Source organism: Malus sylvestris, chromosome 2 (genome assembly GCF_916048215.2).
Source record: "Malus sylvestris chromosome 2, drMalSylv7.2, whole genome shotgun sequence".
NCBI lineage: Eukaryota > Viridiplantae > Streptophyta > Magnoliopsida > Rosales > Rosaceae > Malus > Malus sylvestris.
Window position 1 is genome coordinate 14,565,279 of NC_062261.1, and position 27,974 is coordinate 14,593,252.

At 37.2% G+C, this 27,974-nt stretch overlaps 4 protein-coding genes across 4 annotated transcripts; 3 read left to right on the forward strand and 1 right to left on the reverse strand.

The window, feature by feature from the left end:
• The first annotated feature begins 6,417 nt into the window (after positions 1 to 6,417).
• Positions 6,418 to 6,963, forward strand: LOC126601484 (uncharacterized). Its single transcript, XM_050268201.1, has one exon. It carries the CDS (start codon positions 6,418 to 6,420, stop codon positions 6,961 to 6,963), a length of 546 nt encoding a protein of 181 aa, XP_050124158.1.
• A 1,228-nt stretch (positions 6,964 to 8,191) lies between these two features.
• LOC126586946 (CBS domain-containing protein CBSX1, chloroplastic-like) lies at positions 8,192 to 12,273 on the forward strand. The gene is made up of 8 exons (XM_050251911.1): positions 8,192 to 8,631; positions 8,892 to 8,979; positions 9,078 to 9,142; positions 9,449 to 9,497; positions 11,064 to 11,116; positions 11,423 to 11,538; positions 11,616 to 11,673; positions 11,755 to 12,273. The coding sequence occupies exons 1-8, from the start codon at positions 8,431 to 8,433 to the stop codon at positions 11,827 to 11,829; spliced, it is 705 nt and encodes a 234-aa protein (XP_050107868.1). The 5' UTR covers positions 8,192 to 8,430; the 3' UTR covers positions 11,830 to 12,273.
• Positions 12,274 to 15,659: 3,386 nt separating this feature from the next.
• On the forward strand, positions 15,660 to 16,233 carry LOC126601493 (uncharacterized). Its single transcript, XM_050268207.1, has 2 exons — positions 15,660 to 15,909; positions 16,130 to 16,233. The coding sequence occupies exons 1-2, from the start codon at positions 15,660 to 15,662 to the stop codon at positions 16,231 to 16,233; spliced, it is 354 nt and encodes a 117-aa protein (XP_050124164.1).
• Positions 16,234 to 18,081: 1,848 nt separating this feature from the next.
• Positions 18,082 to 19,052, reverse strand: LOC126587013 (ethylene-responsive transcription factor ERF010-like). The gene has a single exon (XM_050251987.1). It carries the CDS (start codon positions 18,893 to 18,895, stop codon positions 18,419 to 18,421), a length of 477 nt encoding a protein of 158 aa, XP_050107944.1. The 5' UTR covers positions 18,896 to 19,052; the 3' UTR covers positions 18,082 to 18,418.
• Between the last annotated feature and the right edge of the window lie 8,922 nt (positions 19,053 to 27,974).

Here is a 27,974-nt window from a genome sequence, read left to right on the forward strand (position 1 = left end):
CCAGCCCCAAGCCGGGCCAAATGTTTAAAACTAACAGCTTCTTGCTGACGTCAGCTAGCCGTTTTATTTGAATTTTTTTTTACAGTTTTTTTTTTTAATTTTTAATTTTTATTTTTTTTCCTATAACTTGACACACCTTGACCTAGATCAAGGTATGTTGGCCGTCACGTGAGGGTGACGTAGCCATGTGCATAATGCGGAAGAATAACGATATTAATAAATGCAAATAAATAAAAACCAAACTGACTAAAACACTAAATAAGAATAAGTGCAGGACAAAATTAAGAGTGACTAAACATAACCAGAGCGTAGGTATCCTAGGTGTAGTTCAGCAAGACAAGTACTAATTATACAATACCAAAGATGATCCTACATTAGTGATAATCTATCAGAGCTGCCGTGAATTTCTCGTGAGCCACCAACGAGCACTCTTACCTAAAACCTGGAGGGGCGCAAAACAAAACGTGTGAGTGGGCAAAAACAAAGCTTTTCAAAATCATTTCACTATCAAAAGTAGGAACCTCTCGATGTAAAACCTGTATAATTCCCAAAAAATAGCATATATGATTATATCCCAAAATCATATTCAAAATAGCAAATCCACCGAATATACCATGTCAAATCTCATAAAGAAATAAGTAAGCCAGGTGAAATAAATCAATATGAAATAGTATGCAAGCCGGAGTCACATAACGTGACCTGTACGGTTGAATCTATAACTCATCAATTAGTTCTCTATACACAAGTCGAAAACACCTAAAGTGGTCTGTACGATAGGCTGGGTGTAAATAAGTATGCTCGAGTGCTACAGTCACGTGAAGGCTATGCGAAGTATCGCAAGTCACCTACGAGTCAGAACCACCTTAAGTGGTTTGTACGACAGGCTAGCACCTGCCTTGGATCTAAGGTGAGCGTGTGGTGCGAGAGGTGAACGATCACGTGAAGGTTAGGCCCTATCCTCGGGTAGAGCACTAACACCGGGGTGCAGGATAATAATCTCGAAATACATCTCAACACTAATACACTCACTGCCATCACTACTATCAATATACTCACCTGAAGCTTACTTAAGCGTCTGCAGCGTCGAACAACAATATATATATATATATAACCGTACTAATGTACAATTAGACATAGAGAGTATTTGACATGGCATTTCAAAGTATCAAACCATTTAATTAAGTTTTCTGGGAAAATACCAAGTGTGTGTGTGTGTGTGTGTGTGTATATATACTGAAAACCAAAAGCCCACTCACTGATATGTAGAAGGGTAGTAACCCCCGAGCCTTGCTTGACTATGCTCGTCCTCAGGATAGGTCTCACCTATATGCGAAACAACTATTTAAACGTTATTTTTAAGCACATAAACAAAACTAGCTAATAACTTCTCATACATTGCTCAATTGGCGTATTTGAATATACCACCGTGACCTACTCAACCCCACAAACATCCTCATATTTTTAGAAAAAATTTCCACCACTCACACGCTGGCCAAGGCACGGCCAGACGCATAGCCCACGCGCAGGCATGTGCCTGGCACACTGACGGATTCCCTAATGGTGTTAGGGAATATTCCGTTAAATAAAAGCATATGCCGTTAAAGATACTTGACGCCGTTAGAATATTTCGTCAACTTTGACGGAATATTTGCCTCATTCTTCTTTGGTTCGCTGAAGTTCGGCCGATCGTCGCTGTGATCGCTGGAAACTGGAAAATCTTCAAATTTTCATATCTCAGTCAAAACTCAACCAAAATTCATGAAACTTATACCATAATGAAGCTTAGGACGAAAGGAACAAGTTCTTACCACTTAAAAGTCCTAAAACAAACGGAAAGTCACTGGAAAATCCTTCGATATTCCGGTCACTCCTGCAACTGGCCAAACTCGAGCTTCCTGATGTTCAAAACCTTCCAAAATTCTTCTCTGAGCTTCATGAAGAAATTCAAGGCTCACTAGAACCTTAAAACTCGATGAAACCTCTGCGATCACGACGAAGTCACTGTGCACCTCATCGAGGGTTTTTGGTTCTCGGGTTTTCAAGGGCCTCACGTCCAACCAAAACTACAACTCAACTCCTGAGCTTGAAAGAAGCATGAAAATAACATCCACCACCTCGATCAGTGAGAGATGACGAGAGTTAAAGGCTTGTCCGTACAATTGTACGGACAAATGGAAAAATCCGAGAGGGAGAAGAGAGAAAGTGTAAATGGGAGAGTGTGAGAGTGTGAGTGTGTGGTCCAAGTTTTGTCACCAAACAAAACTAACAAATGTTTTAAGTTCTAAATACTTAGGAATAAAAAGGATTGGTCCAAATCCAAAGCATAAACCATACAACACAACTCAACGATTAAAGGACATAAAAGAAATTTCCATGCTCTCGAGGGTAAAATAATATAGCGTGGAAATTTCTATTATGCCTTTTAATCGTTGAGTCGTGTGTGTGTATAGGCTAAGGTTTTGGACCAATTAGTTATATTCCTAATTAATTGGACTTAATTAGAACTAAAAGGCCTAAGGTTTTGGTTGATTGGCTGCAAACTAGACCCCCCACTCACACACACCAACCAATCCCGTTGACCATCTCTCTCAGATTTTCTTCCATTTCCGTACAACCGTATGGACAACCTCAAACCTAGCTCACTAATCACAGATCGGGGTTTTGGTAGTTGTTTTCATGCTCCTTTCAAGCTCATGAGTCGAGCAATACTTTTGATTGGACGTGAGGACGTCGGGAACCAGAAAACCCCCAAAGAGATGCACAATGACTCGACATGATCGCGAAGGTTTCATGTAGTTTTGAGACTTAAGAAGGCTCTGTTCTTGCTCTTCTAGTACTTTGGATTAATTTTGGAAGGTTTTGGACGTTAGGAAGCTTGGGTTTGACAAGTTGCAGGGTGGCCAGCTTATCGTGACTTTTTCCAACGAGTTTTCTGTTGGTTTTATGTCCCCAAAGTGGTAAGGAATTGTTCCTCTCATCCTAAGCTTCAACTTGGTACAAATTTCGTGAATTTTGGTTGAGAAATGAAGAAGATATTGAAGTTTAAAGTTTTTCCAGAATCCGACAATCGCAGAGGTCACTGGCGCCGGACTCTAGCGAACCAAGGTTGAAGGAGAAGAATATTCCGTCAAAGTTGACGGAATATGCTAACGGCGTCAGGTATATATAACCGTATATGCTAGTATTTAACGGAATATTCCATAACGCCGTTAGGGAATCCATCAGTGTGCCAGGCACGTGAATGCTTGGAAAAATTTTCTAAAAATATGGGGATGTTCCCGAGGTTGAGTAGGTCAATGTGGTATATTCAAATACCCCAATTGAGCAATGTATGAGAAGTTATTACCTAGTTTTGTGTATGTGCTTTAAAATAACGTTTAAATAGTCATTTTTCATATAGGTGAGACCTATCTTGAGGACGAGTGTAGTCAAGCAAGGTTTTGGGGTTACAACCCTTCCACATACCAGTGAGTGGGCTTTTGGTTTTCAGTATATACTTATATACTTGGTATTTTTCCCAGAAAATATGTTTAAATGAAATTATGTTTTGAAATGCCATGCCTATTGATTTATGCTTAGACTCTGAATTAGTATAGTAATTACATATATCTATGTTTGACGATGTGGATGCTCAGGTAAGTACATGAGAGTTGTAGATTGTTATGTGAATTGATGATTACGTGACATGTGTTAAGAGCTCATACACATGTACCTCGGTGTTAGTGCTCCCGCCCGTGGTTAGGGCACAGTCCTTCACGTGGTGTTCACCTCCCGCAACATACGCTCACCTTGGATCCAAGTTAGGTGTACATTCTTGTTGTACAGACCACTTTAGGTGGTTTCGACTCGTAGGTGACCCACGATTATTCGTACAGTCTTCACGTGATCATAGCATTAGAGCATATTCATTTACACCTAGTCATATCATACAGACCACTATAGGTGGTTCCGACTCATGTGCAGGCATACTTGTTGAGCTATAAATTCAGTCGTACAAGCCACTTTAGGTGGATCTGACTAATATGTTATTTCTCATGAGTTTATTTCACCTGAGTCACTTATTCTGTTATTTTGGGATATTTGGCATAGCATACTTATGAATATCGCTTTTTTGAGCATGGTTTTGAGTTTTGTATATAGATTCTATTTTCTGGGAAATTATACAGGTTTTACGGCGAGGGGTTAGAACTTTTGATAAATGAAATGGTTTTGAAAAGCTTTGTTTTTGCCCACTCACACTTTCTGTTTTGCGCCCCTCTAAGTTTTAGATAGGAGTGCTCGTTGTTGGCTCACAAGGAACTCACGGCAGCTCTAACAGATTATCACTAGTGTAGGACCATATTTGATACTGTATAATTAGTATTCGTCCTACTGGACTGCACTTAGGCTACTCATGCTCTAATCATCACACTTACACTTTACCTTATTTAGTGTTCTAGTTGGTTTGGGTTTTTTTATTTATTTATTCGCTTTTCCTTATATTAATATTGCTTCCGCACTGTGCCATGGCTACGTCACTCTTACGTAACGGCCAACATGCCTCGATCTAGGTCGGGGTGTGTCAGGCTGTCACATAACTACCTAAGCCATTAAACAACATTAAATAACATTAAGTAAAACAACCTTAAACAATATTAAACAACATTAAATAACATTAAGTAACATTAACGTAAAATTATTGAGATTCCGAGACGTAAAATTATTGAGATTTCATCTCGAAAAATTATTAACAATTCATAACGTAAAATTATTGAGGTAGTTTAATTTAAGTAACCATATTAATTCAATTAAAATAATAAATTATGTTTGACCCTATAACCCTTTGGCCCCCTTGATTGGAGATTATTTTTTGTCACAGGGCTATGTTGGCCTATGGTCCTCTGGCCCCTTGGTTGAAGATGGTAAGAAAAATGGTATGATATTGTTCATTAAAATATTAATTTCTTGGAAGGCTATAGGGTCAAAGAGAGCTCTCTGGCCCTCCTTCGGTTGGAGATGGCCTTAGATGAAGGAGGAAAAGGGATGCTAGTAAAGTAAGAAGAGACCCTTGAACTATAAACACCTCACTTTTAAAATTTTGAATTTATTAGTGCAAAAGTGTAACGGTATGAGTGGGTGGTGTTGACTGTTGAAACTCTTGAAAAACAAATAACGCTAGGGAGATCGAATTTTTAAACTAAATTTGCATACCAAATTATATGTCACCAATAGGAAATAAGCATGTTAATCGATACTTAAAATAATAATCCAATCCTAAACAACCACATTAGTTGGTTTACATAATTTGGTTTAAAAATTTGATCTCGCTAACATTACCCTTAAAAAGGGTGTGCTATCCAACACCATTTTTTACTTCTCACACACCTTTTGTTAATTTCTGCTATTTGATCTTCTTCAATCCATCTTATCCAAAGACAAAAAATTAAAAAAGATGTGAAATATAAAAGGGGTGTGTGGATAGCAAACCCCTACAAAAAGGGTTAGTTAAGTTAGGATTTAGTTGTTGTAAACAGATCAAGGATGCGAGATTCATCATTAATTGTACACGTTTTCACATTCAAGTTGTGTACAGAGCCGGATTGATATAATTGTGTTTTAGTGATCAATTTAATTAGTCCCAACTGATGTTATATACCCAAATTATTAGTGTTTCTCCGCTGCTAATCTTAGATTTATTTTATGTATGTTAAATGCATGTGATGACACAGTATTATATGATAAAGATTGTATCATATAAAAGATCATGACATGAAGATAAATGAATTCCTTGAATTTTCAAAATTTGGCCTTGAGTTTCATTTTTTGGTTTTCAATTTTCTTTTTTTTTTAAACCGAAAGCTGAAAATATTTACTAAACAAGATATTAGTTTTCACTTAAAAAAAAAAAATTGAAAACAAAATGGTTATCAAACGGTTCCTAAGTTTTTAGTCTTTAATTTTTTAAAATGTTCTTTAAATTGTACCACCATTTGAAAAGATGATCAAACATAAGCCAACAAAGCCTCCTAATACACAATCTTACATTGTACTTTACATTTTATCAAATCGAACTGTCTTATTAAAAAAATAAAAATAAAAACTGAAAAATAAAATGGGTTTTAAATGTACCTTAAATTATAGCCACTTGAAATACATGATCTTCAATTGTAAATTGTATCTTAACGATCCAAATCATCTTATAAAAGGTTTGTTTATTTCCACAAACACACACGTTCCTTCAGTGATGAGGAAAGGTTTGTTTATTTTGGCTTTTTACCCCCTAATTCCTTATTTTGATAGGACTCCAGACTCCTAATTACGCCGGGACTCGATATCGATAGTATAAAACGTTGCTGCCCCCATCCTGCATATTCAGACAACATAACACTCTAAAGCTGTCAACTTCCGCACACTCGCTACTCACTCACATTCAACATCATGATTCTGGAAGCACTATTCGCGGTGATTTTCTTCGAGATGGTTTTCATACTCTCCATCTTGCTCGAGACTCCCTTGAGGAAGATGGCGACATCGTGGCTTGATCAGGTAAAGCGCTGCGGTCTTTGGTCTGCTGCGGTTAAGTTCCTAGCCAATACAATCTTATTCACAAAGATCCAGAAGCGCACGACGGACAATGTCATCCTCGAAGCCACTCTCATTGCGTTCGCCCTATTTCTAGCTCTTGTGATCGACCAACTGCATCGTCGTCTCAGTTCTCTTGATGGAAGTATCGTTTGCAGTTCGAAAAGGATCAAAGAGTTGGAAGAAGTGATTGCTGGTTTAAATCTGAGGCTGAGGCACATGAGAAATCAGAGCATTATAAGTGCTGAGAAAATTAAGAACCAACCTCCTCAACCTTTATGTGACCAAAAGGTTGAAGGCCTTGAGCCAAATAATAAGAAATCAGTGCATCAGTTGTTTACTGGAAGTTTGAACAAATTTAATGTTGCAGTCTACATTGAACGACTGATCATGTCCATTTAGGTAGCTAGAAGAAGTACTGACGCGATTAACTGTACAAGTTTTGAGGGGTTTTTTTTTTTTTTTTTTTTTTTTTGCAATTGATGGATAAACATGTGGTTAGTGAAATTGACTTTTTTTTTTTTCAATACTTATAACTGCACTTTTTTATCGATGCATGTCATGTTCTTATGTTGATTTATGTTTGCATAATTATTTTAATTTTTATTAAGTCGAGCTAAACTTGAAGTCCGAGCTCATTCAAAAAAAGAGCCGAGTCGAACCAACCATTTATGAGTTCGAGTTCAATCCACAATGAACCGAGCTGAGCTTAACATCCCTAGTTTCTCACCAAACGTCTAAAAGACTAAAACTGATAACTTGATTCGCTACAAGAGAAAACTTAGCAAAGCGCCATCTCACCAACGATCTATCGCGTTTGATGTGTGGTTCGAACTTGGAAGAGGGACAGCCCTTTTGCTTGCTTTGTTTGGCTTGCAACCCCATTTGGAATCCCTTTCCCCGGAGCTTCTCAAATGGAAGTCTACTCCTCCAGGCCGTCTCAAAATGAATATCGGCGGAGCTTGGAGCAAGGAGAATACTGTTGGAGGGGTGGTATCATTATCCGGGATTCTACCGGAAAGTTTGTTGCTGCAACGGCGCTGAAGCTCTGGCTTTCAAAGAAGATCTTTTGCTGGCTTCGACAAGGGACTTTCACAAATAGTTCAGTTGAGAGTGACTCACTTCAGATCATCTCAGGCTTCGCAGCGCTAAAGGGCACCTCTGTCGATGTCTATCCTATCGGGCACATTGTGGAGGATTTCAAGGCATTGCTGTCTGTGATCACTGAAGCTTCTATTGCAACACGTCCGTCGCTAAGCTAATGGAGCAGCGCATCGGCTAGCCCGGTTTTCCCTAAACACTCTCTTAGCTGATGCTCCTTTAGAAGCAGCTTAACTTGTAATGTTGTATCTTGATTCCCTCGTGTACTGTTCTTCTAGGTAATGAAATGCTCTCTTTACTAAAAAAAAAAAAAAATATTGATTTCCACCAGCCACCATGGATCAATCAAAAAATAAAACAATTTCACTATCAACCATCTCTCTGACTCTTAGATAGACTTACATAAAACGAACCCAACAAGGTAATGATGTCTCAATCACACATCGTCACGTATCTTAATTACATGCAATATAATTGACTTGAAACAATATCATATTGTAATCTCTATTTCATAAAAGCTTACATGCACATCATCACAATGGTGCTTCGATCCAATGACAGTATGCCTCGCACGCTCAGTCAAATTAGTTTTTAAATCCGTTGTTATTTATCATGTAGCGCGGTCGGGATGACCAGGGCGGTTTCTCTGCAGAACTAAAATATATATATAAATCTCCGCAGGCCGGCAGCTGAAAAACCAAAACAATTTGCCAACACCACCACCAGTAGGCAGTCCACTGTATCAGTATACACCCCAAGCCATCATCCATGGCCTCGATTTTCGTTCCACAACCTCCGCTCCTCCCTCTCTCCACGCCTTCGGCTTCTGCTCCGGCCGATCGGACGCCGTGCTTGCCGCTGGTAACCCGTCCCGGTCAGAGGCTCTTCCTGGTATCCGTCGCCACTTTGGGGGTTCGGAGGTCCTTCAATGTCGCCGCCTCCGCCACCTTCATGCCTAATTCAGTACCGGTATCTTCTTCGTTCCCGTTATGCAATTCGAATTTTCATCTGATTAATTTGTTCAGAATTTGTAATATATTAGGGTGATTGATTCCTTTGTAGTTATGAACAAAAGGATGAAGTTTTTGGAAATGTGAATGCTGTCAAGCTTGCGTACTTGTTCATCTAATTAATTTGATCAGAATTTGTTTACTGCATTGGGATGTCTGATTAGAACTGGATAATTTGTGATCGGAATTGCCGCTCTTTTGCTTGATATTGTTGTGCAGGAGAAAAATGGAGTTCTTACTGTTGGCGATTTTATGACGAGAAGAGAGGATTTGCACGTGGTGAAGCCTACAACGACTGTCGATGAAGGTATTTGTTGTATTTGTATGAGATGACGGTTCGTCGCGTGTAATACTTGTTTTTATAGGTTTTTCATTTTTTCTGATGGATCAGCTTTGTGCCTACAGCTATAGAGCTTCTTGTGGATAACAGAATCACTGGTTTTCCGGTGATCGACGATGACTGGACACTGGTAGGTGCTCACTTATATATCATTGAGCTTCTTTGTCAGATTTATAAATGATTGTCTGATTAAACTAACTTCAAGTTTCCATGTATTTATTTAAATTCCAGAACCAGACTTACCAATGATTTCCAATTTACGACGTTTGAAATTCACGTGGCCAAATCTTGTCTTACTTAATGTACATTCTGTCATTTCTGTTTCTTGATTTCCGTTTATTTGGTTGAGCAAAACAAGCATTACCCAATTGATCTGATGTGAGCTTAGTGTAGTGACATTGTGCAACTGATGTATAATGGTACTCCGTTGATGCAGGTCGGTCTTGTCTCGGATTATGACTTGTTAGCACTGGACACTATTTCAGGTAACTAAATATGTTCGTTGATCTTCATTTTTGTTTCTTTATGGAATTATGCTGTGTGATTCATTTTTTTTCTTAAAGATTTCACGGCCTTCTTTTCTCTCAATTTCACCTTCATTTGATTCATTTTCGTACTTGATAGTGGTAGGCCACCCTTGAAAAAGGGTAATCTGAATCTTGTGAACTAAGTTTGTTTGACAAATTTATTTGCTTAGCAGAGAAGTTTTGTTTTGGCTGGTACGCATGTAAGTATAGATTAGCTTTTTGAGGAAATTGAAGTATACGTTGTTTCTTTGTTTTTCAACATTGAAGCTAATTAAAACATGATGAGATTTTCTTACATAAAAGGGAGCAAAAGCAGAGATGAGGATGTTGAGGGGGATGAGTGGTATAAAGATACTGAGTGTAGAATAGAAAATGAAAATTCATGTGACGAGTCCCAACAAGTATGCGATTAGGATCCATGTAACCAAACTCAAAAGGTTGGGATTACAGTTAAGTTTAATATACGGAAATGTAAATGCGAATCATGCTGTACTGGCTTTGGCAAGTAAAGAATTAATTTTAACTTTTGTTGAGGAAAAAAGGGGTTTTAAATGGGGTGAATCAATATTGTGTGAATAAAAAATGGAATGTTGGGCATGAATCTTGTATTAGTACAAATCTCTTTGAAGAGGGTCAAATTGTTAAATTTACCTGTATAATTTGTATATCAAATTTACTCGAGATGCAGAGGTTTGTCTAATTTCTTTAACAACCAATTTGGAACTTCATCAGAATAAGGAATTCTCTGCTTCAGTTCAGCTTCATCTGAGTTCTATATTAAGCATTACTATCCGGAACAGCCTTGCCCTTAGAATTCAATTTATTTGGTAGGGAAAGATTTGGATGTTCATACAGATACCAGTCCAACCAAATTAGATTTGATTTGTCAAGGATTCAATTTAATTTTCTCTCACACTTTCTCTCATTCCAAATGTAGCCCTGCATTCCCTCTTGTTTTTGCACTTTTATCTTCATTCTCCACAGAGCTCTCTAGGTTCTTCAATAATCTATTGGTTTTCATTTTTCTCATTGAAATCGAATGAATTTTACTTGCATTATTGCGTCTACATGATGTCAAAGACGTAAGAATATATGGCTAGTTATGTTGGGGCGTTGTTTGATGAAAAAATTGAACAAAATTATTTGTTTTTGCTTAATATCTGTTGGTGTTTGGAAATTTAAATTAAAAGTTCCGGTCTGTGATACTGTTGTGTGCTACAACAGCTCTAGTGGGCAACTGTTATCTAGTTCAAGAGGTGTAATATTGGGACCATATTCATTTGTTTCCTCTGTTTTAAACAATAGTAAAATCAACTCAATTATTCAATTTAGTTTCAAACAGATGACATGAAGTGAAAATCAATTATACTCAAGTTTATTTGATTGACCTCAATTCAGTTGTAGATAGAATTGCTCACAAACGATGTCTTAGGTTGTGGATGAACTTCTTCTATGTCCAATGATCGAGTTGGTCATCTCTTACATAGTTGATAATACAAATCATTCGAATATTTCACCTGATAGGTAGTGGAAGAACTGACAACAGCATGTTTCCAGAAGTTGACAGCACTTGGAAAGTATGTGAGAATTTATATATCTTTTCCCGTTCTCAATATTTGTCTTATAATTTTATATGAATTTTAGTAGAATTAACATATGTTCTTGGTAATGGGAATGAATTTGAGAGGAGGGGTTTAATAGTTTCTCAAACTTGTATATCCCCATAGTGGCAATTGATATATCAAAAGGCATGGTGCTTTTTGCTCTAGAATTTCAAATTGGCGCATTGTGAAGCATATTTGAAGTCTAACCGGTAGTTTTCCTTTTTCTGCAACAATAATTTGTCTTACAAAAATGCTTATATAACTGCGTTGTGGTTGCAGACTTTTAACGAGGTACAGAAATTGCTCAGTAAAACCAATGGTCAGGTGGTGGGTGATGTTATGACACCAGCCCCAGTTGTCGTTAGTGAAACCACTAATCTTGAGGGTGTTGCTAGGTATGCTTTTCCTGCTCCACTTTTTCGCATTATCGGTCTCTACCCGGAAACAATTAACTTCTGCTATATGATGGCAGAATGTTGCTCGAGACAAAATATCGCAGACTTCCAGTTGTAAATGAAAGCGGCAAGCTGGTAAGAGATGCATTCTTTTTCTCCGTCTTTGTAATGATCTTTCAACAGTATCTCTGATATGCCATTGTTTGTTATCCGAAGATTGGAATTATTACAAGAGGAAACATCATAAGAGCTGCCCTTCAAATGAAACATGCTAGTGAATCGAAAACATAGCACGCAGACACATTCGGATCAATATCATTTCCAGATGTTTATGGTGGAATCACAGAAGACGTCGGAGGAATTGGTCTGCTTTTTAGGTTCAATTTCGACAAAGGATTTGTATAAATCAGCAATGAAATTGAAATAATAATAAATAACACGGGATCAGAAAGAAAATAACGATGCGTGCGTATTAGTATAGGAGGAATGTGTTGAAGTTGTTAAGATTTCCTAGCCGTTAGGGTTAGGTTTCCTAGTTTGTAGGATTGTTTTCAGTAGTTGTTAATAATCCCTATTCTTTAGGGACAAGTTGTTTAGTTTGCTTCTGATTTTAGTCATGTACCACGTTATTTGGTTTTTTAAAACGTGGGCTGCTTATTTCTAGCTTTTAGCTTTCTTGTAAGGCTATTTAACACCGTTGTTGCTCTTTCAATTGAATAATAGATATTCTCCCAACTATTGAGTGCACAAACACACATTTATTTACAAGTTTTCGTGAGTGTTCATCCTCTGGTTCCAACATTTGGTATCAGAGCCCCATCACGGGGCTTGATCGAAGCTAGTTTCATCGTTCAACAACACCATGACCACTGAAAGTAGCTTTGTGCAACCTGCAATTCCGTGGTTTGATAGAAACTATGATCACTAGAGCATGCTCATGGAGAATTTCTTGCACTCCAAAGAATATTGGAGCTTGGTGGAAACTGGGATTCCTACAGTAGCAGACAAGGAGGATCTCACTGATGCACAGAAGAAAACCATTGATGATCAAGGGCTGAAAGATTTGAAGGCTAAGAACTATTTGTTCCAGGTTATTGATTGATCAATTTTGGAGACGATACTGAAGAAAGATATTGCGAAGGACATCTGGGATTCCTTGAGGGAGAAGTACCAAGGTACAACACGACTCAAGTGTGCATAACTACAAGCTCTTCGAAAGAGTTTGAAGTTCTACACATGAAGGAAGGGGAATCAGTGAATGAGTACTTCATATGGACTCTCACCATAGCCAACAAGAAGATGATTCATGGGGAAAACATGGGAGATGTGGTGGTCATCGAAAAGATTCTGAGATCAAGGACTCCTAAATATGACTATGTGGTGTTTTCTATTGAAGAGTCTAATGATCTTGACATCTTGTCCATCGATGAACTCCAAAGTAGCTTGTTAGTGCACGAGCAGAGAATGGGTAGGCACACGGTGGATGAACAAGCTTTGAAGGTGACTCATGAAAACCAGCTAGAGCTGGGAGAGGTGGACGCAACGATTTTAAAGGAAAATGACGAAGGAAGGGTAGGAATATACCTGACAAGTTTACCCTTGAATGTTACAATTGCCATGAACTTGGGAATTTCCAGTGGGAATGCCCTAAGAAAGGGAAGGATTCAAAAGGTTTCTACACAGAGACAAATGAAGAAATGATGTTAATAGCTTATATGGATATCGAGGAAGCTGACAAAGAGGAATTATAGTTCATGGATTCGGGATGCAGCAACTATATGTGTGGCAAGAAGAAGATATTCACAGACCTTGATGAAACCTTCAGGAAATCTGTGAAGTTAGGAACAATTCAAGCTTGGTTGTGCTAAGGAAGAGAAATGTTCGTATGGAAGTCAATGGGATCATGCAGGTCATCACCGGGGTATTTTATGTGCCAGATTTAAAGAACAACTTACTTAGCATTAGGCAGCTGCAAGAGAAAGGTCTTGCTGTTTTTATAAAAGGTGGCAAGTGCAAGATTTATCATCCTTAGAGATGATTGATCTGGGAAACATCAATGGCAGCAAATAGAATGTTCATCTTGCTTGCTCGCACATAACCACAAGAACAGAAGTGTTTCAACATTATTGCCGAAGATTAACCCCAAATGTGGCATCGTAGATATGGACATTTGAGTTGGAGCGGCCTAAAAATTCTTCAACAAAAAAAATATGGTGAAGGGCTTACCAAAGTTCAAGGCTCACGTGAAGGTTTGTGAAGAGTGTTTGGTAGTGAAGGAGCAGAGAGATCTATTCTCGAATGAGAGTACATGGAGGGCATCTCAGACTCTTCAACTTGTGCATGCTGACATATGTGGGCCCATTAATCCAATCTTCAACAGTAACAAAAGGTATCTCATTACCTTTATTGATGATTACAGTAGAAAGACATGGGTGTATTTCTTGGTTACCAAATCAGAAGCTTTTAGTATTTTCAAAAGCTTCAAGGCTAGGGTTGAAAAAGAAACAGGTGCAAGCATAAAGAGTCTGCATACAAATCATGGAGGTGAATTAACATCACTCGAGTTCATAAATTTTTGCAACATGCATAGAATTCAAAGGCAGTTGACCGTTGCCTATACTTCCCAATAGAATGGCGTCGCGGAGAGAAAAAATCAAACCATTATGAATATGATTCGAAGCATGTTTTATGAGAAAAAAAAATTCCAAGAGTTTTCTGGCCAAAAGCAGTCAATTGGACCATCCATGTACTCAACAGAAGTCCAACGCTAGCAATGAGAAACATGACGTTAGAAGAAGCTTGGAGTGGTTCCAAACCATCAGTAGAACACTTCAGGGGTTTTGGGTGTCTATCATATGTACATGTTCCTGACAATAAGAGGATTGAACTTGATGACAAGAGTATGAAATGCATCATACTTGGAGCCAGCGAAAAATCCAAGGCTTATCGACTATTTGATCAAGTTTCTAATAAAATAGTGATAAGTCGAGATGTGATTTTTGAAGAAGATAAAGCTTGGGATTGGAGGGACAATCACAGAGAAGCAATCATGGCTGATCTTGAGTGGGAAAATGATGAAGAAGAAGGTCCAGGAGATGATAACAACGTAAAGGAATCCGAGACTGATGAAGCAGTACTAGAAAGTGGTTTATTTGATCAAGATGACCAACCAAAAGACACTACCATTGAAGGACGAGTCAGAAGACAACTAGCTTGGATGAGAGACTATGTAAGCGGAGAGGGTCTCTCTGAGGAAGAAGACATGGCTCACTTAGCTTTGTTTGCTGATATTGATCACATCTCTTATGAGGAAGCTATGAAAAGTGACAAGTGGAAGAAGGCTATGCAGTCAAAAATTGAGGCCATAGAAAGAAATAATACGTAGGAGTTGATAAAGATGCCATCAGGAGGAAAAGTGATTGGGGGTAAAATGGATCTACAAAACAAAGCTTAACAAGAAAGGTGAAGTGGACAAATACAAGGCTTGCTTGGTTGCAAAAGGGTATAGTCAACAATATGGAGTGGATTATGCCAAAGTGTTTGCACCTGTAGCTCGCTTAGATACAGTTCGTGTCATATTATCACTTGCAGCTCAGAATAATTAGACGGTTTACTAAATGGATGTCAAGTTGGTGTTCCTCCATGGAGATTTGGATGAAGAAGTGCTTGTTGCACAACCTCCTGGTTATGAACAAAAAGGGCAGGAACACAAGGTATATAAGCTTAAAAAGGCTTCATACGGTCTTAAACAAGCTCCTCGAGCTTGGTACAGTCGCATTGAGACCTATTTCATGAAGGAAGGTTTCAAGAAGTGCCCACATAGACACACCTTGTTTGTCAAAAGAATGAATGGAGGTAAAATGTTAATTGTTTGCCTTTATGTTGATGATCTCATATTTACTGGGAATGACGAGTCTATGTTTAAAGAGTTTAAGCATTCAATGATGATTGAGTTTGATATGACTGATCTTTGAAGAATGAGCTATTTTCTTGGCTTAGAAGTGCTGCAAAGGCTAGAAGGAATCTATGTTAGCCAAAGCAAATATGCTCAAGAAGTGTTGGAGAGGTTTAACATGGACTAGTGTAATGCAATTCATAATCCTATTGTTCATGGCTTCAAAATGATGAAAGATGAAAGAGGCATAAAAGTTGATAGCACTGTGTACAAACAAATTGTGGGAAGTCTTATGTACATGACTGCCACACGACCTGATATAATGTATGTTATCAGTTTAATTAGCATGTTTATAGAACGACCTACTGAGCTGCATCTTAAAGCAGCGAACGGAGTGTTGAGGTACTTGAAGGGCACGGTGAGTACACATACAGTGATTATGCTGGAGATTAGGATGATAGGAAGAGTACTTCAGGGTATGTTTTTATGTTGAGTTCAGGGGCAGTCTCATAGTCTTCGAAGAAACAACATGTGGTTACTTTATCTACCGCTGAGCTGAGTTAATAGCTGTAGCATCGAGTGCGTGTCAAGCAGTTTAGTTAAGAAGGATTTAACAACAGCTCAGTCATGAACAATGCAAATCCACAAGGGTTTATTGCGATAATAGTTCTACTATTAAGCTTTCAAAGAATCCAGTGATGCATGGTCACAGCAAACACATAGATGTTCGTTTCCATTTTCTTCGAGAGCTCACCAAGAATGAAGTTGTGGAACTGGTTCAATGTTCTACACAGGAGTAGATAGTGGATATCATTACCAAACCATTGAAGCTAGATGTGTTTCTAAAACTGCGGGAGTTAATGGGTGTTTGCTAACTCATGGATGTAAATTGATTGCTAATGGCATTTAGTTTAAGGGAGGATGTTGAAGTTGTTAAGATTTCCTAGCCGTTAGGGTTAGGTCTCCTAGTTTGGAGGATTGTTTTTAGTAGTTGTTAATAATCCCTATTCTTTAGGGACAAGTTGTTTAGTTTGCTTCTTATTTTAGTCGTGTACCACGTTATTCGGTTTGTTAAAATGTGGGCTGCTTATTTCTAGCTTTCAGTTTTTTTTCAAGGTTATTTAATGCCATTGTTGCTCTTTCAATTGAATAACAGATATTCTTCCAACTATTGAGTGCACAAACAAACATTTATTTCCAAGTTTTCTTGAGTGTTCATCATCGGGTTCCAACAGAATGCCTACGTCATTTTACCCACATGCGAGTGGGTAATTTCCAATGTAGATGCATGGGGCCCCACAGTCCACATGTATACTAGCTAGAAATATACTTCACGCACGTGAGTGCAACTAACGTTATTGAAAAATTAGTTCAGTAGCTATCGCGTCTCCTCGCGGATTTACGAGTGTGGTTTGCCATGTCATCCATGACCGGTGTTTGTTGAGCTGAATCGGGCATCGGATTGATTCATGATGTACCGGTTGTAGAACAACATATTTGAAATGTGGGTTGTTGACTTTATTCGGCTTCAATTATTGTGCAATTTAAATTTATGTCTTTGAAAAAACAGGAAATGCATCGGAGTCAAACTGATTGTCACACTGAAATTAAAGATTGTATTTTCCTTTGATCACACGATGGAAATAAACATGTGGAACTGCAGTCAATCAAATCTTTGAGGGGAAAGAGGTGAATAGGACACCTATAGACATCTACATCATTGAGATTTGAGAAAGTTTATAATAATTAATTACTCAAATTAGCAAATAGTAAACACCGAATTCTCCGCTAATCGTGGATTAATCGTTGGTCTTTACTCCCCAGAACATGGATTGGATCACAGCTCATGCATTGTTCAATGTTCATCGGCCGTTCGTAGCTAATCTCTAATTACTATGCAAAATTGGAACCCACAAAGCAGGGACGTCCAGCATCAACGCGTGTACACGATCATACCTATGGTCTATGGTCCTCTTCAACTTACGCACGTGCATCATTACCGTGCGCGTTCGTGTATGCAATTGGTCCTGACACTCTTCTTTCTAACACTCACACGATCCTAACACTCTCTTGTCGGAGAGGGATCATATAGCCATTGCAACAGTGCCATTTGACCGCAAATAGAATCTAAGACTGAGAGAGAGAGTGGCCTAGGGGGGAGGGGGGACAAAACCGATAAAGGGCACAGTGCATCCCATTTGCCCTCTTGCTCCTCCGTCATCCAAAACCCCACCAGCACCATCACCACCATATCTAATCCCCACAACCACACTTAACCAGCAACAGTGCAGAGAACCAGATATACCTAACTCTTCCAAATCCCAATTGCTTTCTTGTACTAGTACAACTAGTAGTTGTAACTTCAGTGGTTAGCCTGGTCCCTGTTGTGTCCCCCAACTGTAGGACCCTTTCTAGTTTTTGCTCCCTCCTTCACAGCTAACAAGTAAAAACATTCCCTCCTCTTTCTTTTTCATTTTTTCCACTTAAATCCACCCTTTCTTTTCCATTTTTTGCTCTATTCCTTCAATTCTCCCATCTCCTACCTCACCACCAAACTACCACTTATTGAGGAGCAAAGTTTTAATACAAAGCAATATACAGGGAGGGAGGGAATCGAACACAAAAACTCGGTGCTGCTCTTAACCATCTGAACTACAAGACTCAACATTTCCTTATACGAGCAAATGTTAATTACCCAAAATTAAAAGGAATAAATACAGAAAAAAGGGGGAAATTAAGCGAATTAGTAGCATAATTTACATCTTACATCACGTTTTTATATATGGCCAAAATTTCTCCATCCAAAGCAAAAATTTTCTGAAAAAAAAAAGGGTAAAAAAAAGAGATACAGTAGGCGAAATTCTAATTTCCAGGACCAGGACGAAAGCTTCATCATTGCTTCAGCAGTCACATACCTCCCCTGCGCACGTTAGCAAAGGCCACCCCTCAATTTTTAAAACCGCAAGAGATTAAGACAACCTCTCTCTAATTCCACTCACCTTCCGAATTCTCCGGGTCGGGCATCTTGTTCAGGTCGACCCGATCCACGCATCCGGCGAAGCAGGGTTTAATCTCATCGCCGTCTCCGTTCCCTGCCGCCGAACCGCGGTGGTGTCGCAAAGCCGTCTCGACCGCGTCTACTCGGGCGCCGACCTCGGTGGCCCGCTTGCGTATCAAAGCTGCCGACATGTCACCGCACCCGCAGCCACCTTCGACCGGCAAAGCCTCTGGAAAATTGAGCCGCGCGGAGGGACCCCGCAAGTAAAAAACCGCCGTGTCGTACGCCCGAGCGGCGGCGACGGGAGTGGAGTAGGAACCAAGCCAGATTCTAGAGCGCTTGTTGGGTTCTCGAATCTCGGCCACCCACTTGCCCCACTTTCTCATCCGTATCCCCTTGTACGGCTTGTCGTTGTCCACCCCAGCTCTCTTCCTATTCGCAGCCTCTCCGCCGCCGCCCTCCATCTTCAATTGTTCTCCTTCAATTGTTGATGTCGGTCTGAGAGTGCGAAAGGGGTGCTCTGCTTTTTGGAAGACAGAGAGAGAGAAAGGTGGGAGGGGGTTTTTTGCATGCTACTTGGCCACCAAGGTTGTATCTGGGTAGGCTTCCACGTCTCTGGAACCCAACAAACTAAAACATTTTATTCCCCGAAATAAATCCAAATTCACCGACACAACAAATCCCACCGATTTTCTTTTTCTTTTTCTCTTTTTTTGGGTTTTTTTATTTTTTTGGGAGGTCTTGCCTAATTTTTTTTTTAACAAACAATATTATTTACATTAAGGAGGATGAGATGGGCTTAAACTCAAAATGGGCTAGTAATAGTGTGATTCAAACTCGCATTTGACGATAATCGAATCTAAAACCTTTCACTTATAAACGAAGAGAAATACCACCAGATTGTAATACTAAATGCCGTCTTGCCTAATTAAGAAATGGGGTCAGTCAGACTCAGAGGACCCTGTCCTAAAAATACAGGGCACTTTTTTTAGAGTGGACAGATGCTTTATTTATTTTTCATCTTTGCATATTTTTCAAAAAAATTGGTTGGGTTTTATACAATTTAGAAGTATAAATAAATAAATAAAAATATGTAGTGGGTGGTGGAGGTAGAAGAGGTAGAAGAGGTAGAGGAGGTAGTGAAGTGATGGGAGGTGTCTGTTTGTGTGGACAACTCAAGTGGAATTCAAAGGTTGTGAAGAAAATAATAACAATTCTATTTTCTTGTTTATATAGTGAGGAAAGAGTGGTTTATTCTTTTGTTATGATTAGACTATAATTTATTATATACCAATGTTGAAAATTATACTTTAATTAGTTCACGAACTTAAAAATATATTGAATCATTAATCATTCAACTTAACGATGTGTTACATCATTGGTTATTTTACTAACCTCGTTTTTTTTTATTAAATCTAGGGGTATATTAGAAACTTCAACTTAAAACAAAATGAAATTTTCTAAATACAAAATGAAAATAGTTGGACTTGGCAACTTGTAAATATTAGGCAATACGATTTCAAAGTTGGTAGGAAATCGAAATGTGGCTAGACTTAGGGCTGGTTTGACATTGCTGAAATTATTTTAAAAGTAGCTTTTTAAAAAAGTTGGGGCTAAAATTGTGTTTAGTAAATGAAAAAAGAAGTGATTTTTGTCAAAATCATAGGAACAACAGAAAGCATAAGCAATTATACCCCTACTTTTCAAAACAACGCCTTTTTTTTTCATAGTACAGCAATCCCAAACTAGCCCTTAAACAACTAACACATCACATATTAAACTGTGAAAAAAAAAAGTTCCTATGTATTCAATTTTCTTACACAAAAAAGATCTTTTTTTAAGTTTTTGTCTTTCTCCTTTTTCAATTTATTTTCAATGATGTGAGATGAAATTCGTAATATTCCCCTAAATTTAATGAAAAAACGGACGCAGTTAGTGAAAATGATCAATGGTACAACACATATTTGTATTGGAGGACTAAAGAAACTAATATGAGAGTTTATGGGGCATTGCCACAATTAAACCTACAACTTTGTTTGATTTTAGAAGTTTGTAAACGATGATTTTGATAATGTTAATTTTAAGATGAATCACTCTAATTAAGTTGTATGTTATGAACATCTGTTACCATTTCATTAAAGAAAACCAGTGCTTTCTGCTTGAAAACACGTTGAACTTAATGTGAAATTAACTAATTTAAAAAAAAAAAAAAGTGAAATAAGAGGAACTACTACATCAAAATGCAATAATGCATGAGGTACTCTTTATTTATTTTATAGGGGTTGGGTGACGTGACATGAGAGCTCCGACCCAAAAAACATATCCAACCAAACACTATAAAAATAAAATATTTTTGTTTTGGAAGAGTGTTTTGGCAAATGTAAAAAGCACTCCAAACCCAACCTAATTAAGTTGTTGCTTTTGTGGGTTTTATTATTTCGTTGCTTCTTATTTAATTTTCTATACCGTTAGGGATTGACTTTTCCCACCAAGCAAACGGCATACCTTCCCTTATTTTTGTTTGAAGAATTTTTTTTAATGTGCCTGAAACACAATCGGTACGCCAAATATTTTAATGCAATTGATTAAAAACTTAAAAAAATATCATTCAACTAATTACTTAATCTAGCGTACGTTTTCAGCGCTCTAAAAAAATCTCTCCTTTGGTTATTGGCAGCAGGGGATAATATTGACATTCTGCAATACCAGTGGCCCCATAAGTAAGGTTGAAAATACCTGCTGATGATATTATTGGGCCGGCCTTATTATTTTATCCACAAAAATGGTTATTATCTTTTGTTTTTCACTTCCATTTTTTGTAGTTGGGTTTGATTCCCTGAATTTACCGTCACAAAGTTGATTGAGAGCGACCTTTTGTCGGTGGAATAAAATCACATTTGCTTGTATTTTTAAGAAGCCATACCATGACTAGTAGGACCACACATGAATTTGGAAGATTAGACCACTCTAAAGTTGAAGGATCATGTCTTTTCTACTATAGATAGAAAAGTAGAAAAATTAAAAATATCGTTTTTTCTTTTTGGATAGGAGTTTTATTCAAACACGAAAAAAAAAAAATTGCAAAACACAAACATCGATTATCAAGAACAAAAACTTCATATTTGAAACAAATGGTGGATTTCATTACTACCAAGGCACCTAACTGTTAAAGAGGCTTATTCTCACTTGTTTAACTATGATTCAGGTGTTTTGGAGGAAAATTGTTTGGTCTCACCGGATTCAATCGAGGCAAAATTGTTTGAAAAGTTTTACAAGATTGTCTCCTTACTGATGCAGTACTTCAGCAAACGGGAATTTTGATGATTTCTCGTTGATCCTTTTGTAATTCAGCTGTTGTGTGTGTGTCTCTCTCTCACACGTTTTTGGATTGTCCTTGGACTATGGATCTTTGGTCTTAGTTGTTGGAGCATTTTTGTTGTCCCTCTCTAATAGTAGAATCAGTGTGACAAGTTTTTTTTGGAAACCTTTCTTACAACTTTTTATGGTTCTACTAAAAAACTTTCGATTATAGCGGCTTGTACATTATATGGACCATTTGATTCCTTTAGAATCAAATTCAGTTTGAGGGCAAGTCTGCTCTCCTAGATTATGCCAAGTTATGGCTAGTGGCTTGATTTTGTGAGTTGGCTCTAGTGTGTTTCTCGAGATGTAGCTCATTCTCTTCTGCATTGCCTATTTTCTCATTATTGTGTATCTTGCCGCTTTATATTATGGCTCCGTCCTTATTTCAGTAATTTGGAAGTCGTTGATGGTTGGGTGGCTCAGGCTCAATATCGATGTGTCTTATGTCGATGGACGAGCTGGATTTGGTAGGATCTTTCGCTTATCAGTGGGTGGGGTGCTAGCTTGTGCATCAAACACAGAATTTGTAATCCTAGTTGCTGCAAAATCTTACTTTCATTGAGGTTGTGCGTATAGCTTGGGTAAGAGATTGGAAGCATTTATGGATTGAAACAGATTCCATGTATCTTTTCGAGGCTCCAAATGCGGTCTTTTGATTTCTTATGGTAGATTGGAAGAATTGTTTATAACAACTTCATCGAATACGATTTATTTGTACACATATTTATTGAGAATGAAATCAAGTTGCAAATAATTTAGCTTCATTTGGAGCAGATAGTTATGCTTATTATTGGTGGTCTACGGTTCTGGATTTTGCAGCCTATGTTCATGCTCTTAACACTATGTTTTTGTCTTTATTACCATTTCGTTGATCATTTTGTCTTTCTGGGTCTTGACCTAGTTCTCCTCCCACCCCACGTTTGTATCTTTTTCATTTCCTTTCTTATATTATTAGTAAAATTGGTGGAGGAGGGATGAGCGGAGAATTTTTGGGTGTAATGGGCGATCATCGTCGAAGAGTTTTTTTATTTTTTATTTTTTTTTAAATCATTGTCGAAGAGTTAACTTGGCATAATCTTTCTCCATTTAACATAAAAATTAAATAAAAATGTCATCATTTAACATTAGCTTTTGCTTTATGATATTAACCTGATATCAATAAAATGAATGACATATTGACGGCACCTCGAGTACCCTATATCAAAAGTTAACGAGCTAATATATAAAATTGACGAAATGAGGCAATACAAAACACAAAGTAAAAGTCTATGGAGTGATTGAAAAAACACGATGTAAAGTGATGCTTAAAATATGGTTTAGCAGTTATTTTGATAAGCCTATAAATAAAACACCACTCCCCAAAAGGATATATTGCCATTCTATGTTATGTCACTAACTTGTTTACTCAAGTCATAAACCATAAGGCAACAATTCTCGAACTTATAATTTACGTTATCACAAATATTTACAGTTTTTCGTAAGCGTTGCATGCTAAATTAAATCGGGAGTATCAAAATCACTAGTGACATATAATTGAGGAGTACTCTTTCCCATACGATAGGAGCCACAAATAATGTGGTTGGAGGAAATGTTCCATTTTTATATACAACAAGGACAGATCGCATGTGCTTGTCTTCAACCACATTTTTGTTTCCATGTATTTTAACTACATTAGGGTTATGAGCACTGACGAATCGAAACTATATATGGAACTTCATATATAAAAAACATTACTAAATTCGGATGTGGTTGGCTCTTGTTCCCCATACTTTTGCAATTTGCTTTGTATTTGTTGGATACAGTGGGATTGTACCAAGTATTATTGCTCTCCACAATTCCCCTACTAAAAGTTTGCCCATAATGCCATAACTCACTGAGTGAGAGATACAACTGCAAACGTTTAAAACACAACGACAATAGTACTTGATTTCTTCATGCCTTTTCTATTTTGGATTGTTGAAAAAGTATGCATCAAAGATGCTTAACCATTATGGTTGTCGTCTACCAAGAAAAAACTATTATGCAACGACTCTTCAAGATGTTTAACCACTATGACTTAGAGAAAACGAATTCTTTGCAACATTACATTTCTACTCTAATAATGCAATGTTATGTTCCACTACACATCGAACTTCAATGATCTGAATCGTCTATGTTGTAAACCTCGATTCTTGGATCATCCTTGCAAAATTCAATTCAATTTGAAATCATTTGCCCATTCAATTAACACGATGAAATTTTAATATTTCTTAGACCATATTATTCGTCAATTTCTTTGAGCTTAATTAGATGCCTCAAATATTTCCGATTTGATTAATTCTTAGCAAGAATGATATATGAGATGCAACGTAAAAAATAAATAGTTTAGGTGGCTGAAGTTTAATGTCGTTTGCGCCTCACAACTAATTCCCATTTAAAAAGATAGGAATACTTTCTCTTAAAGGTTTTGTGTGTGTGTGTGTGTGTAGACACATATGTGTATAATGATTGTTTTTTTTTTTTTATGGAAGAAATGTATAATGATTGTTTAGTATATATAGATTATGGGTGCACAGCTTGCAAATGCATGGCTAGTTGTGTTGTATTGTATTTTTTTGGTATTGTGACTCAATTATATTACTTACCATGCATATAAATAATACAAAGAAGCCGAACTTTATAGCCCTGAAAAGAAGGGGGCTTCTTTTAAGGTTTTGTTGCTTTGTGATTGAAATATTGAAGAAAGTGGGTGGGTAGGTTGCAAAATTAAGAAAACAATGACGAGGTTTTATTTTTTATTTTTTATTTTATTTTATTTTGGCTTTGCACCAAGCTAGATAGAGTGGGGGTAGAAATAATTTGTGGAGGGATGTCAGCAATAATGGGGCTAGCTAGAGACTAGAGGAAGTGATTTGTAATTTTGTTTCATGTAGTACTAGTCTCCATGTGTTTGTTGATTTCCTCATTTTATTTTATTTTATTAAATGATAGATTTTGTTAGACCTAGTTTGGGAGTGAGGTGCTTAAAAAAAAAGCACCCATGAAAAAAAGCTGTGAGGGTTTTAGGTGTTTGGTAAACTGAAAAAAAAAGGGCTTATTTTGGAAGCTGCTGTGAGAATAAGCTGAAATCAAAGGAAAAAGCTGAAGCTGCTATTTGTAGCTTTGGAAAACTGGCTTTTTTTCAAAGCACTCGAAGCTACAGTGCTTCTTTAATGAAAAGACCCACTATTAGACTGCTTTTTTTTCCAAAAGAACTTTTACAAAAAAGTTTACCAAACACTCTGCTGATTTATTTCACAACCGCTTATTCTCACAGCACAGCCGCTTATTCTCACAGCAGCTTTTTTTCAAAGCACAGCAATACCAAACCAGCCCTTAGATTAGTCATTGACGGGGTTCGAATCCACGTCATTATGTAAGGGCTCAATATATTTCCATCACTGTGATAAAATGCCACTTGCGTTAATTTCCTCATTTAAGTGACTATCAGTTGTAGCTTTTGTTTACTCTATATTCTCGAAGCAATTACAAAGTTAGTGCACACGACTCACCGCAAAGGATGAAAGCAAACCCCTTATTACAGAACCGACTCCACGACTCAATGTAAGGGTGACATCAAGGTTTATCGATTGATTGTTATTTGTGTTTACAATCAATGTCATTGGCGTCTTATCAACCAAATTTCACTGGCGTCAAGAGAGGTTTGGGTGGCTGATATTGCATCTGGATTAGTGCTTCATTTACCATCTATTTGTACAATCTCTCTAATAGAGGTAACGCCCACCAAGATAATGTGAATCCTTTCTCTATTTATAAATAATATAAATAGATGGTAATAATTATATTTTTATTGCTTCAGTCTTCCATATTGCCTAGCGAACCACGCTAGGTAACTTGATGAATCTGAAGTTTGAAGATGAATGTCAGGTAATTTTAAATTCTTGAAATAAAATTGAATTCTTGGAGGAAAAAGAAAATAAAAGAAGAAAGGTATTAGGTTGCATTTAAAGCAAATTTTGCCGGAGGGATCCAACTTCCTTTGTAATGGGGTCCCCAAAAGTGGAGTAGAATTATATATCCATCAATGTTGTTGACTTCTTTAGTCTAAACAAAAAAGGATTAAGAACTAAACTTCCACTTATCAAACTAATCATACTTTAGTCAAGCGTAAGACTACTATTTGGTCACATGACTTGCCTATTAGTACCAATAGATGATTTCTCCAAGAGAAACAAGAGGGCGAGCATCGATGAAAGAAAATCTTTAGGTGTAACAGTGAATATGTTATCTTTTTTGTATCTCTAATCATGCAAAAGATAAAAAAAAAAATGAGAACATATGTCTACTGGCGGAACCAATATAGAGTTATTGGTTGTTCTTGATCTCGACAACTTCAAAAGCTCTACGTATATTTGTTTGTATATTGTATTTGACTCCTTATTAACAACTAATATAAATTAAATTACAACATTCTCCTCATGCTTCTTTTATTTTCTTTTATTATAATTGTCTTCCTTTTCTCTATTTTTGTATGAAATTCTTTAGTTGAAAAGCCTTGATAGCCTTCAACATTTCGTTACAGTATCTTGCATCCACCATCGACAAGCTTTTACAAATAATAGTAGTTGTCGCCACATGTTGGCATAAACTTTCAGCATATGTTGACAAGAATTGATAGATGTCTGCTAGATGCTCAACGAAATGAGTCAATGAAACTTTTTTTTGTTGATATCATGATCATATTATTTGAAAATTCTGATTATATCACTACCTAGGTTCTATTATATTTGGTAATATACTGAATTTTAGTTGAATAATTGAGCTTGCGATAGCCCATATGTCGCAAATATCTATTTCCACGTTCCATTTTCCTATTATTTATCTCCATTATTATATCAAGAACATTGATCATGCAGACTAAGAATTCGGTCAGAAAATGAAAAGTAGAAAGTCAAGCATACGATACGATGATCATCCCCATGAATGCCGTGACGTGGCAGGCAATGGCAGTGTGACAAACCCGAGGGCAGTTGGTCCTTGGATGTAGGAGTTTACGATTCACGTTGACCTTTCTACATAAATCCAAAAAAATAGAAAAAGGAAAATAATAAATTTCATGCACATGTCTAATTGTAAAGGTAAAGGAATATGATTTTCTTCCTTCTTATTTTCATTATCTTTCTTTTTTTTTTCTCTTATATATTGTTATTTGTGTTATCATCTTTATGAAAAAAATCAATATAAAATATTGATGCGGTTAAACTGTAACCGTTCAAATAAAAAAGGAAGGATTGAGAGAGAGATTAGGAGGAGAGAATATCATCCTCTAAAAGAAAAACCAAAAATACAAAAAGTCAAGCGTGTGGAAAATGTGACTAGTCATTGTCTTTGACAATTTTTTATTTTCCTTTGAACAAGTCTCTCACACACACACTTTGTAATTGACGATGCTTGATTAGTTGTTATTATTTTTATTTATCTGTCCACTTACATTGAACTGGTTTAGCATTATGGTCAATCGGTTAATTTGAATGTTAATGTATTGTGAGCTTTGTAAATATCAATGGTTTGTACACGTAAGCAACTGATTAAAGTATGTTTCGTCAAAATAAAATAAAAAAACACATCGAGCGATTTTTTGGAAAGTTAAATGAATCCTTATCTTCATTTTAGTGATCGCTTATCTCACCATCTTTCTTGCACAGTAGGGTTGGAAGCTTTAGTAAAGGTAAGGATAAGGTTCTAAAAACGTTAGGCACTAGTCGGGCGGCGGATTTGGGCTTAGTCCCTAGGCGGATTTGGCGGATTTAAGTAAATATTTTGTATTTCGTATAAATAAGTGTCTTCTTATACTTAAAATATATATAATTTCATCATAAACTACAAAAATAGAATGACATATATTATGAAGTATTGGAACATAATGAAAACATGGGGATCAAGTGTGTGTTTATTTAAGTATGCAACAAGTCTCTTATAATTTACTAAAAAAATAAAATGCAAATTGAAAGTTATTTATTTTCTGTCTAAGTGAGTCGCCACCAAGGCGAGTCTGGGTGGGCTAGTTGGGTGCCTAGGTGGGCTAGGCGGGCACCTCAGCAGGTCTAGGTGCTCTTTCTTAATTTTTAAACGCCCAAGTATTAATCAAAACGGTGGCCAGTTGCATAGCACCTAAGTAGGGCCTAGGCGACACGAGGTGGA